This window comes from Pristis pectinata, chromosome 4, assembly GCF_009764475.1.
Source record: "Pristis pectinata isolate sPriPec2 chromosome 4, sPriPec2.1.pri, whole genome shotgun sequence".
Taxonomy (NCBI): Eukaryota; Metazoa; Chordata; class Chondrichthyes; order Rhinopristiformes; family Pristidae; genus Pristis; species Pristis pectinata.
This window is the reverse complement of record NC_067408.1, coordinates 59,480,856-59,502,068: the sequence shown is the minus strand read 5'-3', so window position 1 is coordinate 59,502,068 and position 21,213 is coordinate 59,480,856. Positions and strand designations below refer to the sequence as shown.

The 21,213-nt window shown below is 44.1% G+C and overlaps 1 protein-coding gene across 1 annotated transcript in view; it reads right to left on the bottom strand.

Moving 5' to 3' along the window:
- LOC127569519 (succinate--CoA ligase [ADP-forming] subunit beta, mitochondrial-like) overlaps window positions 1-21,213 on the bottom strand; it is an 83,229-nt gene that overhangs the window by 33,808 nt on the left and 28,208 nt on the right. Inside the window, exons 6-8 of the mRNA XM_052014242.1 lie at window positions 18,047-18,185; window positions 11,852-12,013; window positions 3,388-3,530 (exon numbers count right to left, since the gene is read on the bottom strand). Of these exons, the coding sequence (XP_051870202.1) occupies window positions 3,388-3,530; window positions 11,852-12,013; window positions 18,047-18,185 (444 nt within the window). The remainder of the gene's footprint in view (window positions 1-3,387; window positions 3,531-11,851; window positions 12,014-18,046; window positions 18,186-21,213) is intronic.

Here is a 21,213-nt window from a genome sequence, read left to right as displayed (position 1 = left end):
TCATTACACCCTCCTAACATAAAAATAACAGGTTTATTCCAATACTGTCTGTAGCCAATGTTCAATCCATGCCAATATATTACCTCAACCCCAAGTGTAATTTTGTTCAATAAACTTTTGCATGGCACCTTCTGATGTCTAAATATAATACATTCACTGCTTTTCCCTTGTGTGTTCTGCTAGGTACAACATCAAAATCCACCAGATTTGTCAAACATGATTTCCCTTGCTTAAGCTCATGTTGTTCTGGCCCCATTCTTAAACACTCCTTTAATAATAGATATCACAATTTTTCCCCACTGATCTCAGGCTTTAGTTCCTCATTTCTCTCTCCTTTCTTACATAGTGGGGTTATATTTGCTACCTTTAGTCTTGTGAGCAGATTGACAGACCATGGAGAGAGGTCAAAAACAGAACCATTTCCGTCCAAAATGCAATCCATCTTTAAATAAAAAGCACTAGCAAGCTCATCTTCCATATACCTCAATGGTTCAGATTGATTCTGTTGTACTTCAGGACAACTTCAAGGGTTTCAATTCCCAGACTTCAGGTAAAGAGCATTCAACAGATTTTTGTTTCTTTTATGGAGCAGGGCAGATGAAAATCGATCACAAATGAGTTTTAAAATGTGGCCTTGGTGCTGATGACCATTTATTGTTTTCAACCCTCCACTGTCCCTTTGTTTCTGTAAAGTAGCATACTGGATATGTTACCAGACTGGAAATTCCGAGATCTGGATGAACGATCTGGAGATGCACGCTCTGCATCTCGCAGGCATAAATTTAGTTAATGGGACAAATGTGCTGTAATGCGCCACTGACCTGCCAGTAGGCATGTCCATGACTAGGCAATTCCTGAGTGAAGGCTTTAGTGCCACTTTCTACTCAGTAAAGCACTAGCTGCAGGACTTCAGCACTGACTGAAAATCAACAGAAAATACTGGAAACAATTATCAAATCATGCAGCATTTGCGTAGGGAGAAACAGAATAAATGCCTCCGGTTGATGACCTTTCATCAGAATATTTGGGAACTGGAATGTTTAAACCTTCATGTTCAGCCAAGTGTTGAATAACTGATTTACTGCAGCTCCCTCCTGAGATTTTTGCTTTACCACAGAATATCAAGAAACAGCTGACAGCACTGAATACAGCAAATGTTACTGAACCAGACAACATCCCAGCTGTCATACTGAAGATTTACACTCCAGAACCAGTGGTGGCTTGAGGCAATTTGTTCCACTGCAGTTACAATATGGGATCTAGCAAACAATATGGAAAATTGTCCAGGTATGCCCTGTTCATATAAAGCAGGACAAATTGAATCCAGCTATTAAACTGTCCATCAACCTATTGTCAGTCATCAGCAATGTGATGCAGGCTGACATGATCAGTGCTATCCAGCAGCACTTACTCACCAATGCCCAGTTGAACTTCACAAGGCTACTCGTCTCCAGATCTAATTACATGCCAAATCTGGACGCATGGACACCGTAAACCCACTTGAACTTGCTCACCACCATCTTCATGAAGGCTGTCAGAAAGGATCATCAGATGCTAGCCTTACCAGTAATATTCATATCCCTTCAATAAATAAATATAATGCCTGAACTGGAGTGAATCTGGAAGCCTTACTTGAACATAGAGGGTGCATGAAATCCAGAAATTTTCCACCTTTGCAGGCTGGGTCAATTGGAATTTAAGGTCAAGAATGTCAGATAGTGGTTATATAAAGATATTCATTGTTAAGAAAGACAGGTAAATGAAAATTAAAATCAGATCTGCCACAAATTCAAGTTCACTACTCTGGATTAAAATTTCACACAGTAAATTAGCAAGAATAAGGTGTCATTCCATTAGTTACTAACAGAATCCACAGTGCACAGGGATTCTGCCTCAAAATGCAAACTCTGTATCAGAAGTTCCTGAAGTTAATATCTCTTCAGAAATGATTGTGAAGAATATGCAACAACTTTCTTAATGGATGGATGGCAACATGAGGAAGGAGTTCCTAGACGTCAAAGCTCAAAAATAAATGTATCAAAGAAAAAGGACCTTTCTCCAGAGGATGTCTCAACGTGCTTTTCACCGCCAATTAAGTACTTCTTGAAGTGTAGTAACTGAGGGAAATGCAGTAGCTAACTTGCACACAGCATGTCCCCATAATACCAATGGTTGGTTGAAATTTAAGTATTGGCCAAGACATCCTTGACAAGAGTCTTGTGTGCACGTCTGAGCAGGTAGATGAACCTTTAGTTTAATGCATCAGTGACAGTGCAATGTTAGCTGAAATTATGCATTCAACTTTGTGAAGTGGAGGTTGAATCTTTCATCATCTGACTTCAAGGCACAGGTATGACCAACTGAAGTAAGCTGACACCTGTAGTAGCTGTGGAGCAGAGAAATTGAATCCCCACACGGAAAGTATCAAGACAGCTGAATAGCAGGCAAAAGGATACCTCCACAAATTTATCCAAATGGTATAAAATGACTATTAAACACCTCATTAACTAAACTTCCCAGACAATCTTCCAATGTCACCAGTGATTAAGCTTGAGATGCCTGTTTAAAATATGATCACGTGAAATGCATAATCTAACCCAGATGGCTCGTGCAATATTCAGACACCTGAAGTGGCAAAAAAAAAAGTGGCAATCGCCTCTTGTCCGCTTTCACAGACAGCAAGTCATGGGCATTGGGGAAAATATTGGCAAGAATATCTTCATCTTTCTGAAATAGTAGTGACATGCACTTTGTGATCAAAGGAAAGTTACCAAACCTTTTGCACAAATCAGAAAACTACATTATTGTACTTCCTTCAATCATTGTGTGTAGAAAAAGGAGCAAAGTACTTTAGACAAGAAAAGCTGAGACTTCCATTTAGAAATACCAACCCCATTTAATTCTATTTGGTTTTACTGCTCATCCATTATCTTTCAATTAATTATTTCAAAGCCAGGTAAATATTTTAAGTAAATCTACAAAGTACAGCAGTAAAGCAATGGAATCTTGACATTTGGCAAGTTGTTATTTTCATTGGGTTGCCATGGAGGCCTCAAAAGAATTCCATGTGATGGACTGTTCTTGTGAGCCACCCAAAATTAGTTGCTAAATAAAATGACAATATTACCAAGCTTTGAAGTGGGAGGGGAGAGAGGAGAGCGAGTTAAATGGGCCATATTTCACTCTCCTTCGGTACTTCTGCGAGTATTTGTAGATTGGATACCCCTAGCCCCTTGCCATGCTCAGACACCTGCACACCAGAAAGGAAAAAATGACTCCTTGGATTGCCTGTAGAACAGGAGAGTATTTAAGATAGTAAAACTCCTGGCTAAATTCAATCAGTTAATGGAAGGTGGTGATGAAGGGTGATTATTCACCTCCACTTACCTTTTTGTTTGAAGTAATTAGTCTAAATGCCTCTGTCACTTGCTGAGATGTGGCCCCACCACCTACATCCAGAAAGTTGGCAGGTGTACCTCCATGAAGCTTTATGATATCCATTGTGGCCATTGCCAGCCCTGCACCATTTACTGCAAAAAAAAGCACCAATGATATCTAACCAATCTCTCTGTCTGACAGCTTGTTAAAAAAACTCAAAAAGGAAACCTCAGTCATGGAAGTAAAATAAACTACTCAATGCTAACATAAAGACTTTCCACCCACCTTATTGCTCTTCCTTAGAAATCAAAGAATTCTTGTTCACAATTTTGAACAAAGATTCCACCATATTAATTTTGTTTCATCAATCCAGTATCATTCACAGTGACATACAATTGCTGAATTCATGAGATGCAGAAATCATAGCAGGAGGAGAACATTCAATCCAACTGGCCCATAATACAATCCAGGCAAAGTATTGTTACAAATTTGCCCAACACTTCCACTTTTTCCACTCTCTCGCTCTCTCTTGGTCTGTGCATAGAACGGTACAGCACAGGAATAGGCCCTTCTGCCCACAATGTCTGTACTGACCATGATGCCAAATTAAACTAATCCCTTCTAGATACACATGATCCACATCCAAAGGTCTCTTTTCTATCCAAGTTCCAATTAACCTAGGAAAACTTACATTGTACAAATTATCCTTTAGTAGCGGCTGCTGCCACGATGCGAAAATAAAGACACAAGTCTGTGAGTTGTAGAACAAGACTGATTTATTTCCCACCGTGCACGGGCCTTTAAAGCGAAATGGTTCCCGCCTTCCGACAGAGGAAATGATGTACCCGCTACGTCATTAGAGTCTTTTCGCACGCACGGGTTCTTTCCCCGTCGCTCGGGGAAGATGAAGGCCCAGCGCCATCTTGGGTCTCGCCGCTCCGACGACGTGCGCCCCAACCGTCGAGCCGGTTTGCCTGCTCGGACGGTGAGTCGCCACACAAACCACCCCCCCCACCAGAACCAGCGATATGGTCCCCAAAGTTCGCGGGCTGTGCTAGCCTCTGCGTCACGGTGTTGGGACCTTGACTGGTTGTTGTAGGTCTAAATGAGCTGGTTTGAGGCGGTCCGTTGTGAAGACTTCTGCCTTGCCCCCAATGTCCAAAATAAAGGTGGACCCATTGTTTCTGACGACCCAGAACGGCCCATCGTGTGGCTGTTGCAACGGTGCCCGGGGTGTGCCCCTGCGAACGAAAATGAACTTCTCTCGTAGTTCTTTGGGCTCACAGCTTGGGAATGGACCATGTCACGAAGTGGGGATCGGTGCCAAGCTGCCAAGCCTCTCGCGTAGTCTTCCCAGGACTGCCGCGGGTTGTTCCTCTTGCCCCCTAAGGGTGGGTATGAACTCCCCTGGGACGACCAGGGGTGCACCGTACATGAGTTCGGCTGACGATGCGTGATCCTCCTTGGGGGCAGTGCATATGCCGAGCAGAACCCGAGGAAGTTCATCGACCCAGTTAGGACCTTTCAGGGCAGGCCATCAGGGCTGATTTCAGATGGCGATGGAAACGTTCTACCAACCTGTTTGACTGAGGGTGGTAGGCCATGGTGGTGTGCAGCTGAGTCCCTAGCATGTTCACTAATGCAGACCATAGGCTAGAGGTAAACTGGGCGCCTCTGTCTGAAGTGATGTGGGCCGGAACACCAAAGCGCAAGACCCAAATTGTGAGCAGCGCCCGGGCGCAGGAATCGGTTGTGATGTCTGAGAGAGGGGTTGCCTCTGGCCTCCTCGTGAACCAGTCCACGATGGTAAAAAGGTACCATGCTCCTCTTGAAACTGGCAGGGGACCAACGAGGTCGACGTGAATGTGGTCGAACCTTCTACAGGTAGGCTCGAACTGCTGTGGCAGGACCCTGGTGTGTCGTTGGATTTTTGATGTCTGGCAGTGCGGACAGGTCTTGGCCCACTCACTGACCTGTTTGCAGAGGCCGTGCCAGACAAACTTGCTGGTGACTAGTCGGACAGTCGATCTGATGGACGGGTGCGCCAACCCATGTACCGAGTCGAAAACGCGTTTCCGCCAGGCTGCAGGAACTATTGGGTGGGGCTGACCAGTTGTGACGTCGCACAGGAGGGTCTGCTGACCTGGGCCAACTACGAAATCTTGGAGCTGCAGGCCTGGGACTGCAGTTCTGTAGCTGGGCAGCTCGTCGTCGACTTGCTGTGTGTCAGCCAGGGCCGCGTAGTCTACACCCAGGGACAGGCTGTGGATGTTCGGTCTGGAGAGCGCGTCAGCAACAACATTGTCCTTTCTGGAGGCACGCTGGATATCCGTTGTGAACTCGGAAATGTAGGACAAATGTTGCTGCTGGCGGGCTGACCAGGGATCAGAGATTTTAGAGAAGGCGAACGACAATGGCTTATGGTCAGTGAACACAGTGAAAGGCCTACCTTCTAAAAAGTACTGGAAGTGCCAGATTGCCAGGTACAGCGCTAGTAGCTCCCGATCAAAAGCACTGTATTTAAGTTCAGGTGGCCTAAGGTGCCTGCTGAAAAATGCCAAGGGTTGCCAACGGCCTTCGATTAGTTGTTCCAGTACCCCAACGACCGCGGTGCTGGATGCATCCACCGTGAGGGTGGTTGGGACGTCTTTTCTGGGGTGGACCAGCATCGCGGCGTCTGCTAGGGCTTCTTTGGTCTTAATGAAGGCAGCCACTACCTCCAGACTTGCCAGATATCAGCGAGAACAAGGGGCGCATGATACGGGCTGCTGCAGGGATGAAACGATGGTAAAAGTTGATCATCCCAACGAACTCCTGCAGGCCTTTGATCGTGTTGGGACGGGCAAAATGGCAGATTGCATCTACCTTAGCGGGTAGGGGTGTTGCTCCCTCGCTGGTGATTCTGTGGCCAAGGAAATCAATAGAGTCGAGCCCCAACTGGCACTTGGCCGGGTTGATAGTGAGGCCGAAATCACTGAGGCGGGAGTACAGTTGGCGGAGGTGGGAAAGGTGTTCTTGGCGGTTACAGCTGGCGATGAGAATGTCATCTAAGTAACTGAACACGAAGTCCAGGTCGCGGCCTACTGCGTCCATCAGCCGCTGGAAGGTCTGTGCGGCGTTCTTAAGGCTGAACGGCATTCCAAGGAATTTGAAGAGGCCAAACGGAGTGATGAGCGCAGTTTTGGGGACGTCGTCAGGGTGGACGGGGACTTGGTGGTACCCCCGGACGAAGGTCCACCTTGGAGAAGGTGTGGGCCCTGTGTAGGTTTGCCGCGAAGTCCTGGATATGAGGGACAGGGTAGCGGTCTGGGGTGGTGGTGTCATTTAGCCTGCGGTAATCGCAGCAGGACCTCCACCCGCCGGTGGCTTTGGGGACCATGTGCAGGGGGGAGGCCCAGGGGCTGTCTGACCTGCGAACGATCCCCAGCTCCTCCATGCGGCGAAACTCCTCCTTCGCCAGGTGCAGCTTGTCTGGAGGTAGTCGTCGTGCTCGGGCGTGAAGGGGTGGCCCTGTCGTAGTAATGTGGTGCCGCACCCCGTGTTTGGGCATTGAATTCTTGAACTGAGGTGCCAGAACCGATGGGAACTCGGTTAGGAGCTTGGTGAACTCGTTGCTAGACAGGGAAACGGAGTCCAGGCGCAGGGCTGGTAGGCTGGCTTCTCCCAGAGAGTAGGTTTGGGAAGGTTCTGGAGTGCACTAGCCGTTTCCCTTGCAGGTCAACTGACAGGCTGTGGGCCCGGAGGAAGTCGGCTCTCAGGAGTGGCTGGGCGATGGTGGCAAGGGTAAAGTTCCAAGTAAAACGGCTGTCGTCGAATTGTAATTGGACTGTACGGGTACCGAAAGTCCGTATCGTTGTGCCGTTTGCGGCTTTGAGGACGGATCCCTGTTGCCTGCTACGAGTGTCACGGCCGGTTGGGGGTAGAACACTGACCTCTGCTCCAGTATCAATGAGGAAATGATGTCCCAAACGAATAGGAGGCTGTGTTGGTGGCCAGCCGCCGTAGCCATCAGCGGCGGCTGGCCCTGGTGTTTCCCTGAAACTTGCAGGGTGGGCGGCATTGACGGGCCTCCGCGCCCCACCTCTGACGTTAGAAACACAGCTGGTCGTCAGTGTTGTCGTCTGTGTTTCTGGGGTGTGGTCGCTCGGCTGCTGGTTTAGGTAGGCGTTGGGCAAGTGGTCTGGCGATTTGTCCAACGGACGAACTGCTCACGCATTTGGCCTTCCACAGGACATCTGCCCGGGCAGCTACCTCACGTGGGTTGCTGAAATTGGCGTCAGCCAACAGCAGGCAAATGTTGTCGGGCAGCTGTTCGAGGAAGGCCTGCTCGAACATCAGGCAGGGCTTGTGCCCCTCAGCCAAAGCCAGCATCTCGTTCATCAGGGCCGATGGAGATCTGTCCCCCAGGCCGTCAAGATGAAGCAGGTGGTCAGCGCGCTCATGACGGGAGAGGCCGAATGTCCGAATGAGAAGGTCCTTGAAAGCCGGGTACTTGCTTTCCTCCGGAGGAGACTGGATGAAGGAGACTGGTCCAGGAAGCTGACCATGTGGTAGTACCATGTGGAGTCGGAGGTGATCTGGCGAAGTTGGAACTGGGCTTCGGCCTGGTCAAACCACACGCGGGGCCGAGGCATCCAAAAGGTGGGCAGCTTGAATGCCACTGCGTTGGCTGCTGCGTTGTCAGTCATTGTGAGGGTCCAAAATCTGTTTGGACCATTGGGGTCACCAAGGTAGCGGCTGCTACCACGATGCAAAAATAAAGACACGAGTCTGTGAGCTGTAGAACAAGACTGATTTATTTCCCACCATGCACGGGCCTTTTAAGTGAAACGGTTCCCGCCTTCTGAGAGAGGAAATGACGTACGCGCTACGTCATTAGAGTCTTTTCGTGTGCTCACGTTCTCCCCCGTCGCTCGGGGAAGAAGGCAGCTGAGCGCCATCTTGGGCCTTGCCGCTCCGACGACGCGCGCCCCGACCGTCGAGCCGGTTCGCCTGCTTGGACGGTGAGTTGCCACACTTTCAAATTAACAGATACTAAAAGCAACCAAAAAGGTTGGCAGAACATTGGCTATAATCAGACTCAATCTGGAGAATTGCTGTACATTTAGTTGTTTAACTGTTTTTCCCATAATATGTGTTCAGTACAGATTCCCTAGAAACATTCACCTTGGGAGATAATCTAATCGAAGTCTTTATAAGTGTTAAAAGAATTCAGTACAATTGGCACAGAGAATGTTTTCTCAGTGGGGGGAATCTCAAACAAAGCAAAACATTTGGATGACCATTGATCCAAATTAACACAGAGCAGATGACCCCAGGTTTGCTTCTTTGTCCATGCAAAATTAGTGCATCTCACCTGGGTCATGGGGGTATTACGACAGATATGTATCAACAAAAAAAATGTCACTACCACTCAAAGGATCCCCATTAGAAAGAACACACGTATGGATGATTTTGAGTAATCTGTTGTTTAGATGTGAGATATGGGTACTTGGGTGAAGTACTGGCCCACAATCATAATCTGTGGAAGTAAACCTGAGTGGAAGCGTTGCAAGGAGTGACAAAGAATATTGGAGGAAGGTCAGCAAGTTTCCTTTCAGATGTGCACCAAGCACTACTGCACTTTCACAATGCATAAGTTAAGTGATCACAGAACTCGCAGCACAAAAACATGCCCTTCAGCCTAACCAGTCTATTCTTCAAACAAGCCTCCTTCACCAATCTTCATCTTGTCTATTCCACACATCTTTCTACTCCCTTCTCCTTTACTTAATCTAATTTCCCGCCAAGAGGGATGCTCATTTGTGTGGGGCTTAAGAGCAAAGGAAACATTGCCGAGTAAATCTGGATAGCTTTACTAACTAAAAGCTAGCACTATGGGTGACACAGCCAGTAGAACCATTGCCTCACACCTCCAGAGATTCAGGTTCCAGCTGGACCTCCGGCACTATCTGTGTTCTCCCTGCAACCACCTCGGCTACTTTGGGTCTTCTCCCACATCTCAAAAACCTGTGGGCTGGTAGGTTCATTAGTCACTGTAAAAAATCCCTAGTGTGTAGATGAGGAGTACAATCTGGGGGGAGTTGACGGAAACATGGGGAGGATAAAATGGGATGAGTGTAAATGGATGCTTGATGGTCAGAACAGACAGTGGGCCGAAGGGTCCATTTCCATGCTGTATGATTATGATATATCAGCTTTCAAACATGCAGTGGCTCAGTTAGTAACAGAATGGGATGCCCAACAGAGGGCTATTTCCAATTGGAGTGGAAAACTACAATCTAAAGTTGTTCCCTGCACTTCTGTGCACATTACACTAATGCATGGAGGCACTTCCTATGCTCAGTGACTCAAACATTGAATAATGCTCATTTGTTGTCAAGTGTATGCAAGGCCCATATGAACACTAAAGATGCTCAAAAGTAGAGAGTTGAGGCACTTCACAATTAGTTCAAGGACTCAACCCTATCCAGGCCTCTGACAGAGCATGGAATTCTCTCCCTGAAATTCCCTCCCCTTCCATCCCACCTCTTGAATCAACCACCCCTCCCCCTGTCCATCTCCCACTCAGATTCTCCCTCTCTGATTTGGGCTTAGTGTGTGATAAGATATCCATGCTCCCCATTCAGATGGCTCAATCTGAGCCATGGCCATTGATTATGAACAAAAGGAATAGAATTTGGGCCCTCACGCCTGCTCTGTCATTCAATAAGATCATGGTTGATCTTTTACCTCAGCTCTATTTACCTACAGTATAACCTTGGATTCCTTTAATATCCAAAATTCTATCGGGAAGGTACCACTGAAAAAGGGAAAAAAAATGATGCCGAATGGATTGGGAGAGATATTTAGCAGAGTGAGAAATAGATTCTTTTTATATCAAACTAGACAAAAACAGTACACAGAGGTCTAACAGAAAAGCAAAATTATGCAAATACTAGAAATTTGAAATAACAGAAGTAATAGAAGGTGCTGGAAATGCTCAACAGATTAGGCAGCATTTCTGGAGAAAAATGGAGTTAACGTTTCAGGCCAAAGACCCTCTATTGGGTCATTGAGCATTTCCAATACCTTTCTGTTTTAATTACAAAGCAATCCAAGGTAAGTTTACAGTGCACGTAAATTCAAAAAGCATATTAAACAAGGTTGATACAGGTGCACTTAGCCATGTAGGGTTATGATAGTGTGTAGCAACAGGGAACTGGCTTTAATAAAAAGGGCAGGAATGGAGCTAAATATTTTTGGATACAAGGTGTTCAGGAAAGATGAAGAGACAGGCAAGAGCACTAATTAAGGAGAATACAGCAGTGCTAAAAGATGGTGGAATGACAGAATCTACTTAAGCAATAGAGATGCAAATACAATTCTTGGCTTATTTTCTGCTTTGCTTTTTCCTTGTCTGCTTGCACCTATCACCTAGCTGCCTGCCTCCCAACTCCACCCCTCTGCCTCCTTCACCTGGATCAATCTCCCCATAATCATCCACCACTCCCCAGTCCAACTATCACCTCACAGACTGTGTCTCACCCTTCCCTCTCTCTTTATACCAGCCATCTCCCTTCTTCACTCTCAGTCATGATGCAGGGTATTGACCCAAAACATTGACAATACCTTCCTCCTTGCAGATGCTGCTCAACCCGCTGTTCCTCCAGCAGTCTGTTTTTTCATCTGAACTCTCATACTCAATGCCTTCTACACAAGGAGATTCTACACATGTAATATTTAATGTTCAATGTTAGAGAGATTGTTTGGCAGTGATTAAGATATTGTACCATTATAAGTTTGGTTAGACTGCCCTAACTTTTTAGTCCATGCTATAATGCAGATATAGGAACTGCACAATATTCATTATATTTGAATATTGTTTTAGTTGGCAAAATGCTACTTCTATTAAAGTGATGGAATGGAAGTGTACCACAGTCAGTAATATCTGCATTAGTTCACCATTATGCATTTTCACAGTAAATTATGAACAATGGAGTCACAAGAGACTGCAGATGCTGAAATCTGGAGCAAAAAACAAACTGTTAGAGAAACTCAGCGGGTCAAGCAGCATCTGTTGAGGGAAACGGACAACTAACATTTCGGGTCGCAACCCTTTATCAGGACTGAAAGAATAGAGGGGAGATAGCCAGTATGAAGAGGTGAGGGGAAGGGGTGGGGCAAGAGCCAGCACGTCAATTTCAAATGTTGCATCTACTTTCAGTTTAGAGGACTAACCAGGTTACAATAAAGATACACCTTTCCTCTTATCTAACACCACAGTTGGAAAAGGGGGAAAGCAGCAATAAATCAAAATGCAAGTCATGAAGAATTTGCTCTGCATGACTCCATGCAAATAGTTTTGCATTTGTTTGGATTTAGAGTTGAATGCTGATCATGTTACATGATATCAATGGAAACTGAGGTGATTTTCACACACAAACCATTTGAATGATAAATACTAATAATGTATTCAAACCACTTCACTTACCCAAACAACCAATATTTCCATCCAATCCAATGTAATTGAGATCTGAATCAGCTGCTTGCTTGTCCTGTGCATCTTCTTGACTCCAGTCCTGCTGGGCAAAAATACCCTTCTGCCGGAAGGCAGCATTAGAATCAAAGTTGATTTTTGCATCCATGCACATTACTAGAAGCAAAAAGCAGCAATGGTTGAAACTACATCACTAATACAGCAGTATGTGAGCAAACATTCAATTGTTAAAAATTGCTTGCATCGCATAGTGAACTGCAGCCAATTAGTCTAGGAAGAAGCCAATTAGCCAAGAAGTGAACTGCAGCCAATTAGTCTAGGCTAGCTGAAAAAAATAGGTCTAGTGACAGGAACCACTTTACTTTTAAAGCAGAAGTTTAGAACTGAGGCAGAGAACTAGCATCACCATTTTAGTGAGAGTCTGAATAAACAATTTTGTATGATGCGTGCTGGTCCTCATTAATAAATTTAACAGCTCTCAATAGAGCCCCCTGCAACATTTTCCCAATATCAATTGAACAATAGAATTAGAAACAGAATTATTGACCAAGATGCTGAAATAAAGAAAATACACTTGAAAGTTTGTTTCTTTTAAACTCAAATATCTGCATTTTTTCCAATAATTAAACAGGAACATTTCACTCTAATATGCTGATAGTTGTAATGCAATGTTTGCTATAAATATGCCTAGATCAACTTCACTTAACAGGTATCAATCTTTTGAAATGTTATTTACAATAAAGGGCAACCTGTCAGAATCAGGTTATCACTGACTTGTATGACGTGAAACTTGTTGTTTTGCGGCAGCATTACAGTGCAAAGACAGAAGAATTACGATAAATTACAAAATATATAAATAGTGCAAAAAAATAACCAGGTAGTAGTCATGGACTGTTCAGAAAGCTGATGGTGGATGGGAAGAAGCTGTTCCTAAGTCATTGAGTGTGGGTCTTCAGGCTCCTGTACCTCCTTCCTGGTGATAGTAACGTGAAGAAGACATGTCCCAGAAGGTGAGGATAAAGATCAAGACAAATGGCAAAAGATCAAAATCTATTATAACTACATCTCTGCCAGTGCATTTAATCCTGTTGATCGTGAAGGAAAAAACTGGCTCAAAGAAAATACTGTAACATAACAAAAAATTCTGCAGATGCTGGAATCTGGAGGAATACACCGAAAGTGCTGGAGGAACTCAGCAGGTCAGGCAGCATCCATGGAGGGAAAAAAAGTTGACGTTTCAGGCTGAGACCCTTCATCATGACTCTAACTTAGTTGTACGGGATTAGTATTTACTTCACTCCCTGAAAACAATGAAACCAAGTGTGGAGAAATGTGCTTTCCTTGTGATTGTGCTAGCGCCTTTACTTTCTTAGGAGGTTAGGGAGATTCGGGTGTTACTGAACAGTAACAAACTTCTACAGAGGTACTATTGAAAGTGTGCTGACTGGTTGCATCATGGTCTGGTACGGCAATTCAAATGCGCAGGAACACTTGAAACTGCAGAGAGTAGTGGACTCGGCCCAATACATCACAGGCATGTCCCTCCCCACCATCGGTAGTATCTACAGGAGGCACTGCCTCAAGAAGGCAGAATCCATCATCAAAGATCCCCAGCATCTGGGCCATGCCATCTTTTTGCAGCTACCATTGCGCAGGAGGTACAGAAGCCTGAAGTCCCCCACCACCAGGTTCAAGAACAGCTACTTCCCTTCAACCATTTGGTGTTTGAACCAACCAGCACTACATTAATCATTACAGTTCAGCAACACTATGACCACTTGGATCACTTTGCACTAAAATAGACTCACTTTTGTTCTAGTTGTGTTCTTTCTTGTAAAATTTTGTGTTATTTCTTGTGAATGCTGCTGATGTGATGCTATGTGCCTGTGATGCTGTTGCAAGTAAGTTTTTCATTGCACCTGTGCATACATGTACTTGTGCAAATGACACTAAACTCAACTTTGACTTTGGGTTATCCTCCAAAACACAAATAGTGGGAAGAAAACTTTCAAGATAAAATGAGGGATGGTGGAATCTGTTTGAGGGGGAGTTTACAACTCAGAAGGGAATGATAAATCTTGCCTTCTAAGACAAACTGTTTGCATTGGAAGCGAGCGGACTTGACCTATGTCATAAGATAATGATGAAGGAACATGGCACACAAGATCAGCAAGGACAGCATGGTTCACATGGACAAACAGGAATTGATTATGCCACCGATCACTTGCCTACATCAGTGGACAATGAGAATAAAGAGCAGGCAATATGTACCACAATCAGTGGCATATGAGCTACAGTTGATGTAAGAAAGGGTAGGTTTGCTAGTGCTGGTCCAGGGGGTTTAAACTAGATTGCAGGGGGAGGGGAACCAGAGCGTTAGAGCAGATAGTGAGATGGAGGAGGATAAAGGTCATGCGAGGACTGCACGTACAGACAGAAATCAAAGGTTTGTATATGATAGAAATGTTCTCAGGTGCATCTATTTCAATGCAAAAGGTATTGTAGGTAAGGCAGATGAACTGAGGGCATGGATTGGTATGTGGGATTATGACATTATTGCTAGTCGTGAGACTTGGTTGCAGGAGGGGCAGGACTGGCAGCTTAATCTTCCGGGGTTCCGTTGTTTCAGACGTGATAGAGGGGGAGGGATGAAAGGGGGAGGAGTGGCATTACTAGTCAGGGGAAATATCACAGCTGTGCATAGACAGGACAGCCCGGAGGGCTCGTCTACAGAGGCCATATGGGTGAAGCTGAGGAACGGGAAAGGTGTGACCACACTAATAGGGTTGTATTATAGACTGCCCAATATCAGAGAGAATTGGAGGAGCAAACCTGTTGAGAGATAGCAGACCGATGTAAGAAACAGAAAGTTGTAATAGTAGGGAATTTTAACTTTGCACACATTAACTGGGACTCCCACACTGTGAAAGGGCTGGATGCCTTGGAGTTTGTCAAATATGTTCAGGAAAGTTTTCTAAATCAATATACAGAGGAACCAACGAGAGAGAATGCAATACTTGATCTCCTGTTAGGGAACCAGACAGGTCAGGTGACAGAAGTATGTGTAGGTGAACATTTTGGGTCCAGTGCCCATAATGTCATTAGTTTCAAGTTAATTATGGATAAGGACAGGTCTGGTCCTCGAGTTGAGGTTCTAATTTGGAGAAAGGCCAATTTTGTGGAAATGAGAAAGGATCTGGGAAGAGTGGATTGGGATAAGTTGTTTTCTGGCAAGGATGTGTTCAGTAAGTGGAAGGCCTTCAAAGGCGAAATTTTGAGAGTGCAGAGTTTGCATGTTCCTGCCAGGATTAAAGGCAAAGTTAACGGGCATAGGGAACTTTGGTTTCAAGGGATATTGGCGACCTGGTTAAGGAAAAGAGAGAGGTGTATAGCAGGTATAGGCAACTAGGAACAAATGAGGTACCTGAAGAGTATAGAAAATGTAAGAAAGTACTAAAGAAGGAAATCAGGAAGGCAAAAAGAAGACGTGAGGTTTCTCTGGCAGATAATGTGAAGGTAAACCTGAAGGGTTTCTACAAGAGTAAAAGGATAGTAAGAGACAAAATTGGTCCCCTAGAAGATCAGTGTGGTCATCTATGTGTGGAGCCTCAGGAGATGTGGGAGATCTTAAACAGCTTTTTTGCATCAGTATTTACTCAGGAAACTGGCATAGTGTATATGGAAGGAGGGGAAACAAGCAGTAGTGTCATGGAACATATAGAGATTAAAGAGGAGGAGGTGCTTGTTGCCTTATAGTGAATAAAGGTAGATAAATCCCCCGGGCCTGACATGATACTTCCTCGGACCTTGAGAGAAATTGCAGGGGCCCTGGCAGATATATTTAAAATGTCCTTAGCCATGGGTGCGGTGCTGGAGGTCTGGAGGGTAGCTCATGTTGTTCTGTTGTTTAAAAAAGGCTCTAAAAGTAAACCAAGTAATTACAGGCCGGTGAGCCTGACATCAGTAGTAGGTAAATTATTGGAAGGTGTTCTGCGAGATCGGATAAACAAGTATTTGGACAGCCAGTGGCTGATTAAGGATAGTCAGCATGGCTTTGTCCGTGGTAGATCGTGCTTAACGAATCTTGTAGAGTTTTTCGAGGAGGTTACCAAGAAAGTAGATGAAGGAAAGGCTGTGAATGTTGTCTACATGGACTTTAGTAAAGCCTTTGACAAGTTCCCACATGGGAGGTTAATTCAGAAGGTTCAGACACTAGGTACCCATGGAGAGGTTGTAAACTGGATTTGAAATTGGCTGTGTGGGAGAAGACAGAGAGTGGTAGTGGATGATTGTTTCTCAGACTGGCGGCCTGTGACTAGTAGTGTGCCTCAGGAATCTGTGCTGGGGCCATTGTTGTTTGTTGTCTATATCAATGATCTAGGTGATAATGTGGTAAATTGGATCAGCAAGTTTGCTGGTGACACTAAGATTGGAGGCGTTGTGGACAGCGAGGAAGGCTTTCAAAGCTTGCAGAGGGATCTGGACCAACTGGAAAGATGGGCCAGAAAATGGCAGATGGAATTTAATGCAGACAAGTGTGAGGTGTTGCATGTTGGAAGGACAAATCAAGGTAGGACGTACACAGTAAATGGTAGGGCACTGAGGAGTGCAGAGGAACAAAGGGATCTGGGAGTTCAGATACATAATTCCCTGAAAGTGGCGTCACAGGTAGACAGGGTTGTAAAGAAAGCTTTTGGCATCCTGGCATTCATAAATCAAAGTACTGAGTATAGGAGTTGGGATGTTATGGTGAGGTTGTATAAGACATTGGTGAGGCCAAATTTGGAGTATTGTGTGCAGTTCTGGTCACCTAACTATAGGAAGGATATCAGTAAGATTGAAAGAGTGCAGAGAAGATTTACTAGAATGTTGCTGCGTCTTCAGGAGTTGAGTTACAGGGAAAGATTGAACAGGTTAGGACTTTATTCCTTGGAGTGCAGAAGAATGAGGGGAGATTTGATAGAGGTTTACAAAATTATGAGGGGTATAGACAGAGTAAATACAAGTAGGCTCTTTCCACCTAGATTAGGAGAGATAAGTACGAGAGGACATGGCTTTAGGGTGAAAGTGGAAAAGGTTTAGGGGGAACTTCTTCACTTGGAGAGTGGTGGGAGTGTGGAATGAGCTGCCGTCTGACGTGGTAAATGCGGGCTCACTCTTAAGTTTTAAGAATAAATTGGATAAATACATGGATGGGAGAGGTCTGGAGGGTTATGGACTGGGTGCAGGTCAATGGGACTAGCGGAATAAAGTTTCTGCACAGACTAGAAGAGCCGTATTGCCTGTTTTCTGAGCTGTGTTCTATGGTTCTATGATATTTGGCTTAGACCGACTATGTGAGGAACCTACGTACAGGTAGTTCTGCAATAACACAATAGTTACAGTCCTAAGAAACCTCACATTATAGAAAGTCGCATTAAAGCAGAACAGGCTGAAGTTGCCTTCAAAGCACAGATTTAAATAGGTTTTCCTGATCACAGTGTAACCAATGTGACCCACATAATGCAAATAGCGTTCCCTAATCCATCAATCACATTATAACGTTTGCGATATGGAAACATGCATTATAGCAAAACTACATGTACATAGCAACTAATATAGGGATTTAAAATTTCAATAATTTAAATGCTTTGAAAGTTGAAGTTATTTGTAAATATCAATAATATAGTGATATAATTTGTATTGGGTATAACACACAACCTGCATAATGTCATTTGGTTAAGGGACCCAAATCATTAGCCTTGTTGTAAATTGCAAAATAGGACCTCAAAGGACAGAAGAGTCGGTAACACTGTTCCTGCGCAAGTTCAAGAGTACCTATCGAATGGAGGTCAAATGTACTTTTTTTTTTGCTAATCCACTTCAAATGCTGGATTTCTCAGCAGAATGCAATTAATCAGGAACTACATTCTGAATGCAGATGATGATAATGTTTAGGATATCTTATTGTATCAATTCTTCCCAAGATTCAGAATTGCCTACAAATGTGCTAATACATTATTCTGCAATTCAAAAATCCTAGAAAATCATGGCACAAAATTGCAGCTTTGCCAAAATTTCCTGCAACTTTTCGAAACACCATTTATCCTCACTAAAGCACTAATGAGATATTTTTAGTGTAAAGGCCTCTTTGCATCAAATCCCAATGGTAAAGCAAAGCTAAAATAGAAGCAACCGAGAATACATTACCAATTCCAGAAGCATCCTCCACCATAGGATTTATCTCTACCATGCTGGCATCATATTTAACAAACACCTCATATAATTTGATCATGTTCTCTGCTGCATCTTCTACGACATTAGGAGGAAAACCCATTTTCTTTGCAAGCTGGAAAGATTACATTTTAAATGGAGAATTTAGTACTAAAGTTGTATAACTTTTACAGCAATCTCAACTGCAAGATAGAGCTGTCTCCAGCAATCGAGGCCTACACCTCACCTGAGTTTGTGTTTTACACAGTAAATATTTCATTTTAATTATATAGTTGAAAATTCTTTTATAAGAAAAGAAAGCATTCAAATATCAGATTAATTCAGAAAAATAAACCAAGCTCAGAGAATATTTTGGCTTAGAAATCAGAGATGCCACATGATGAGAATTTCATAGGAAATTCAACTGCTAACTGAGAAAGGAGAAATACTGAATTATTCAAGTTTTTGTGATGTTGCTTCTAGGTCTTCATGACAGACAGACATGTGAAGACACCCACTCACATATACATGGTCCATGACAGCAGGTTCCCTATGCAGATGCAGGCCCTCACAACATCCAAACCTTGCTTCAACGAAACAAAGATGATGAACTCAAGGCTGGTACTCGGGACTGGGTGCAGGCTGGAGCCCTTTAAAGACATACTCGCTGCTGAAGCCCTCAGTCAGGACCTCCTCCCATACATAACTATGAATCTAGGGTTATGTGAATGAACAGATCTGGATGCACCCCCACCCAACATGAAATCTGATACAACCCCACCTCTGAACTTCAAACATCTCCCCAGTCTACTCCCCACACACATCAGCCATTCCTGCCCCTCCCCCAATGTCCCAAGCTGACACTCGAGGTCCCTGTTCCCGACTTTCCCCACAGCCTCCAAGCCTCTTCCATGCAGTCATCCCCTTGTCCCACAACTGTGAACTATGCCATAGCTACTTTATTCCAAGCACTCAGACAAAAGCCTCACAAAAGCCACATTCCATCACTTAATGCACCTTGAGCAAAAACAAACTGCTGGAGGAACTCAGCAGGTCAAACAGCACCTGTGGAAGGAAAGTCCAGATGAAGGGTTTCGACCTGAAATGTTGACAGTCCATTTCCCTCCACAAATGCCGTCTGACCAGCTGAGTTCCTCCAGCAGCTTGTTTTATTGCTCCAGATTCCAGCATCTGCAGTCTCTTTCATCTCCATTTAACTCACCTCTCCAGGTGCTGAAGAATTTCTAGGCTTCTGTCTTGTTGGAAGAGATGTTAAATCAAGTAGGCATAAAGATCCCAAATTATTAGTCTGGGAATGAGCACAGATAGCCTCTTGGTGCTAAGACCAACATTTCTCTCTCAACTAATACGAGGCAAAAACCCAATGTGCATGCAAACTGGCTGTTAGGTATTGTGTTGAAGCAATTAGTTTGAAAAGTGTATCATTGGCTGTAAAGCATCTTGGGTAATTAAGGGCAGAGATAGAAATCTGTATTCTCTCTAAAATAAAAACTATTGAAATTGGGATGGTGGTGTGCAGTAGACAGTGCAAATTTAGTTTTATGTGCAATTTCTGTAGATGTTCCCATTGACCATCTTCCCACTTTGCCAATTCTGGGAACCATTCTCCAGGAAAGTTGCCAGAAAGGGATTTTGAAAGAATTTGATGACCAGAATGTTACCATATCCTTCAAACTGGCAGGAGAGTTGGTTAAATTTTGGACAGATGACTGAACAGAAATCGCCAAGATAAAAAAAGAGCATTTGATAGAGTAAATAGGACAGTTCTTTTCCCAAGATAAGATGGTCAATAGCTTCAGTTAATAACATTTAAAATCAGTTAACAATTTAAAAAAGGAAGACAAGAAGAATTTTTTTCCACTCAGTGTTTGTGGGATCTGGAGCACTGTACTTGATAAGAAGCTTATTCCATAAGTATTTATTAAACAGGTGCTCAAGAATCAGGGTTATGTTGTAGCTTGGGACTAAACAGGACTGGTCTGAGCTCCAACCTTCATACAACAAAACATCCCAAGAATCCTTGCAGCAACATTCTCAAACAAAAACTGCTGCTGAGCCAAAATGAGATTAGGGCAAGTGACTAATGGCTCAGTCAAAGAGGTAGGTTTTAAGGAGCATCAGAAAGGCAAAAAAAAAGAGGGGTAGAGACCCAGAGGGGCAGAAAGGCATTGGGAGGGAATTACAAAGCAGACCTTAGCAACTGAAGACAACCACAATTAATCAATCAATTAAGGGGAAGTTGTAAGGATTGCACAGCTGGAGAAGATTACAGAGTTAGGGAAATGGTTTGGCATGGAAAGATTTGAAAACTAGAATGAGTACTTTAAAATCAAGTTGTTTTTTTTTAACCAAGCACATGTACACAATTAGCTGAATGGACTCTTCCAAACCAAAAAGGTTCCGCAATTGCCTCATTTTGGTTGTATATTCAAGAGAGGGTCCATATGGAGGTTCACGGCAAAAGGAGAAAAACATTTGCTCATCAGAGTTCCGATGTAGGAATAGTCACTGACTGAACAATGTTCAATTCCATTGACAGCTCCGCAAAAAGGTAGTTCTACAGATAGAAAGTACTAAGCAACATTCAGGCATGTGCTGATAAATGCCAAGTAATATTCAGCCACTGCCAAGAGAGAAGGTCTCACCACTTATCATTGACATTCAATAGCATTATCATCACTGAGTCCCCACAATCCACATCCTGAGGGTCAAAAGTATGGCACACAAATGCTGTGGCTACTAGAACAGGTTTAAGTCTCAGTATCCTGTGGTAAAAATGACTCAACTCCTGACACCAAGGCCTTTCCACCATCTGCAAGACAAACCAAGAGTGTGATGGAATACTCTCCACTTACCTTGATGAGGGTAGCTGCTACAGCACAAGTTTGACAATGTAGCCTATTTCATTGGCAACACACCTTCCCCCAACCTCACCACTCTAAATATTCATTCCTTCTACCAGTAGTGCAATGTGCCTACAGTGTGGACCATTCACAAAATACAATGCAGTAACTCATCTCAACTAGACCAACATTACCTCCTAAACCTATATCCTCTAGCCCCAAGGACAAGGGAGACGGGTTCCTGTGAAAATCCACCACCTGCAGTCCTCTGCCTCCCTCCATTCCACATCAATTTTGAAC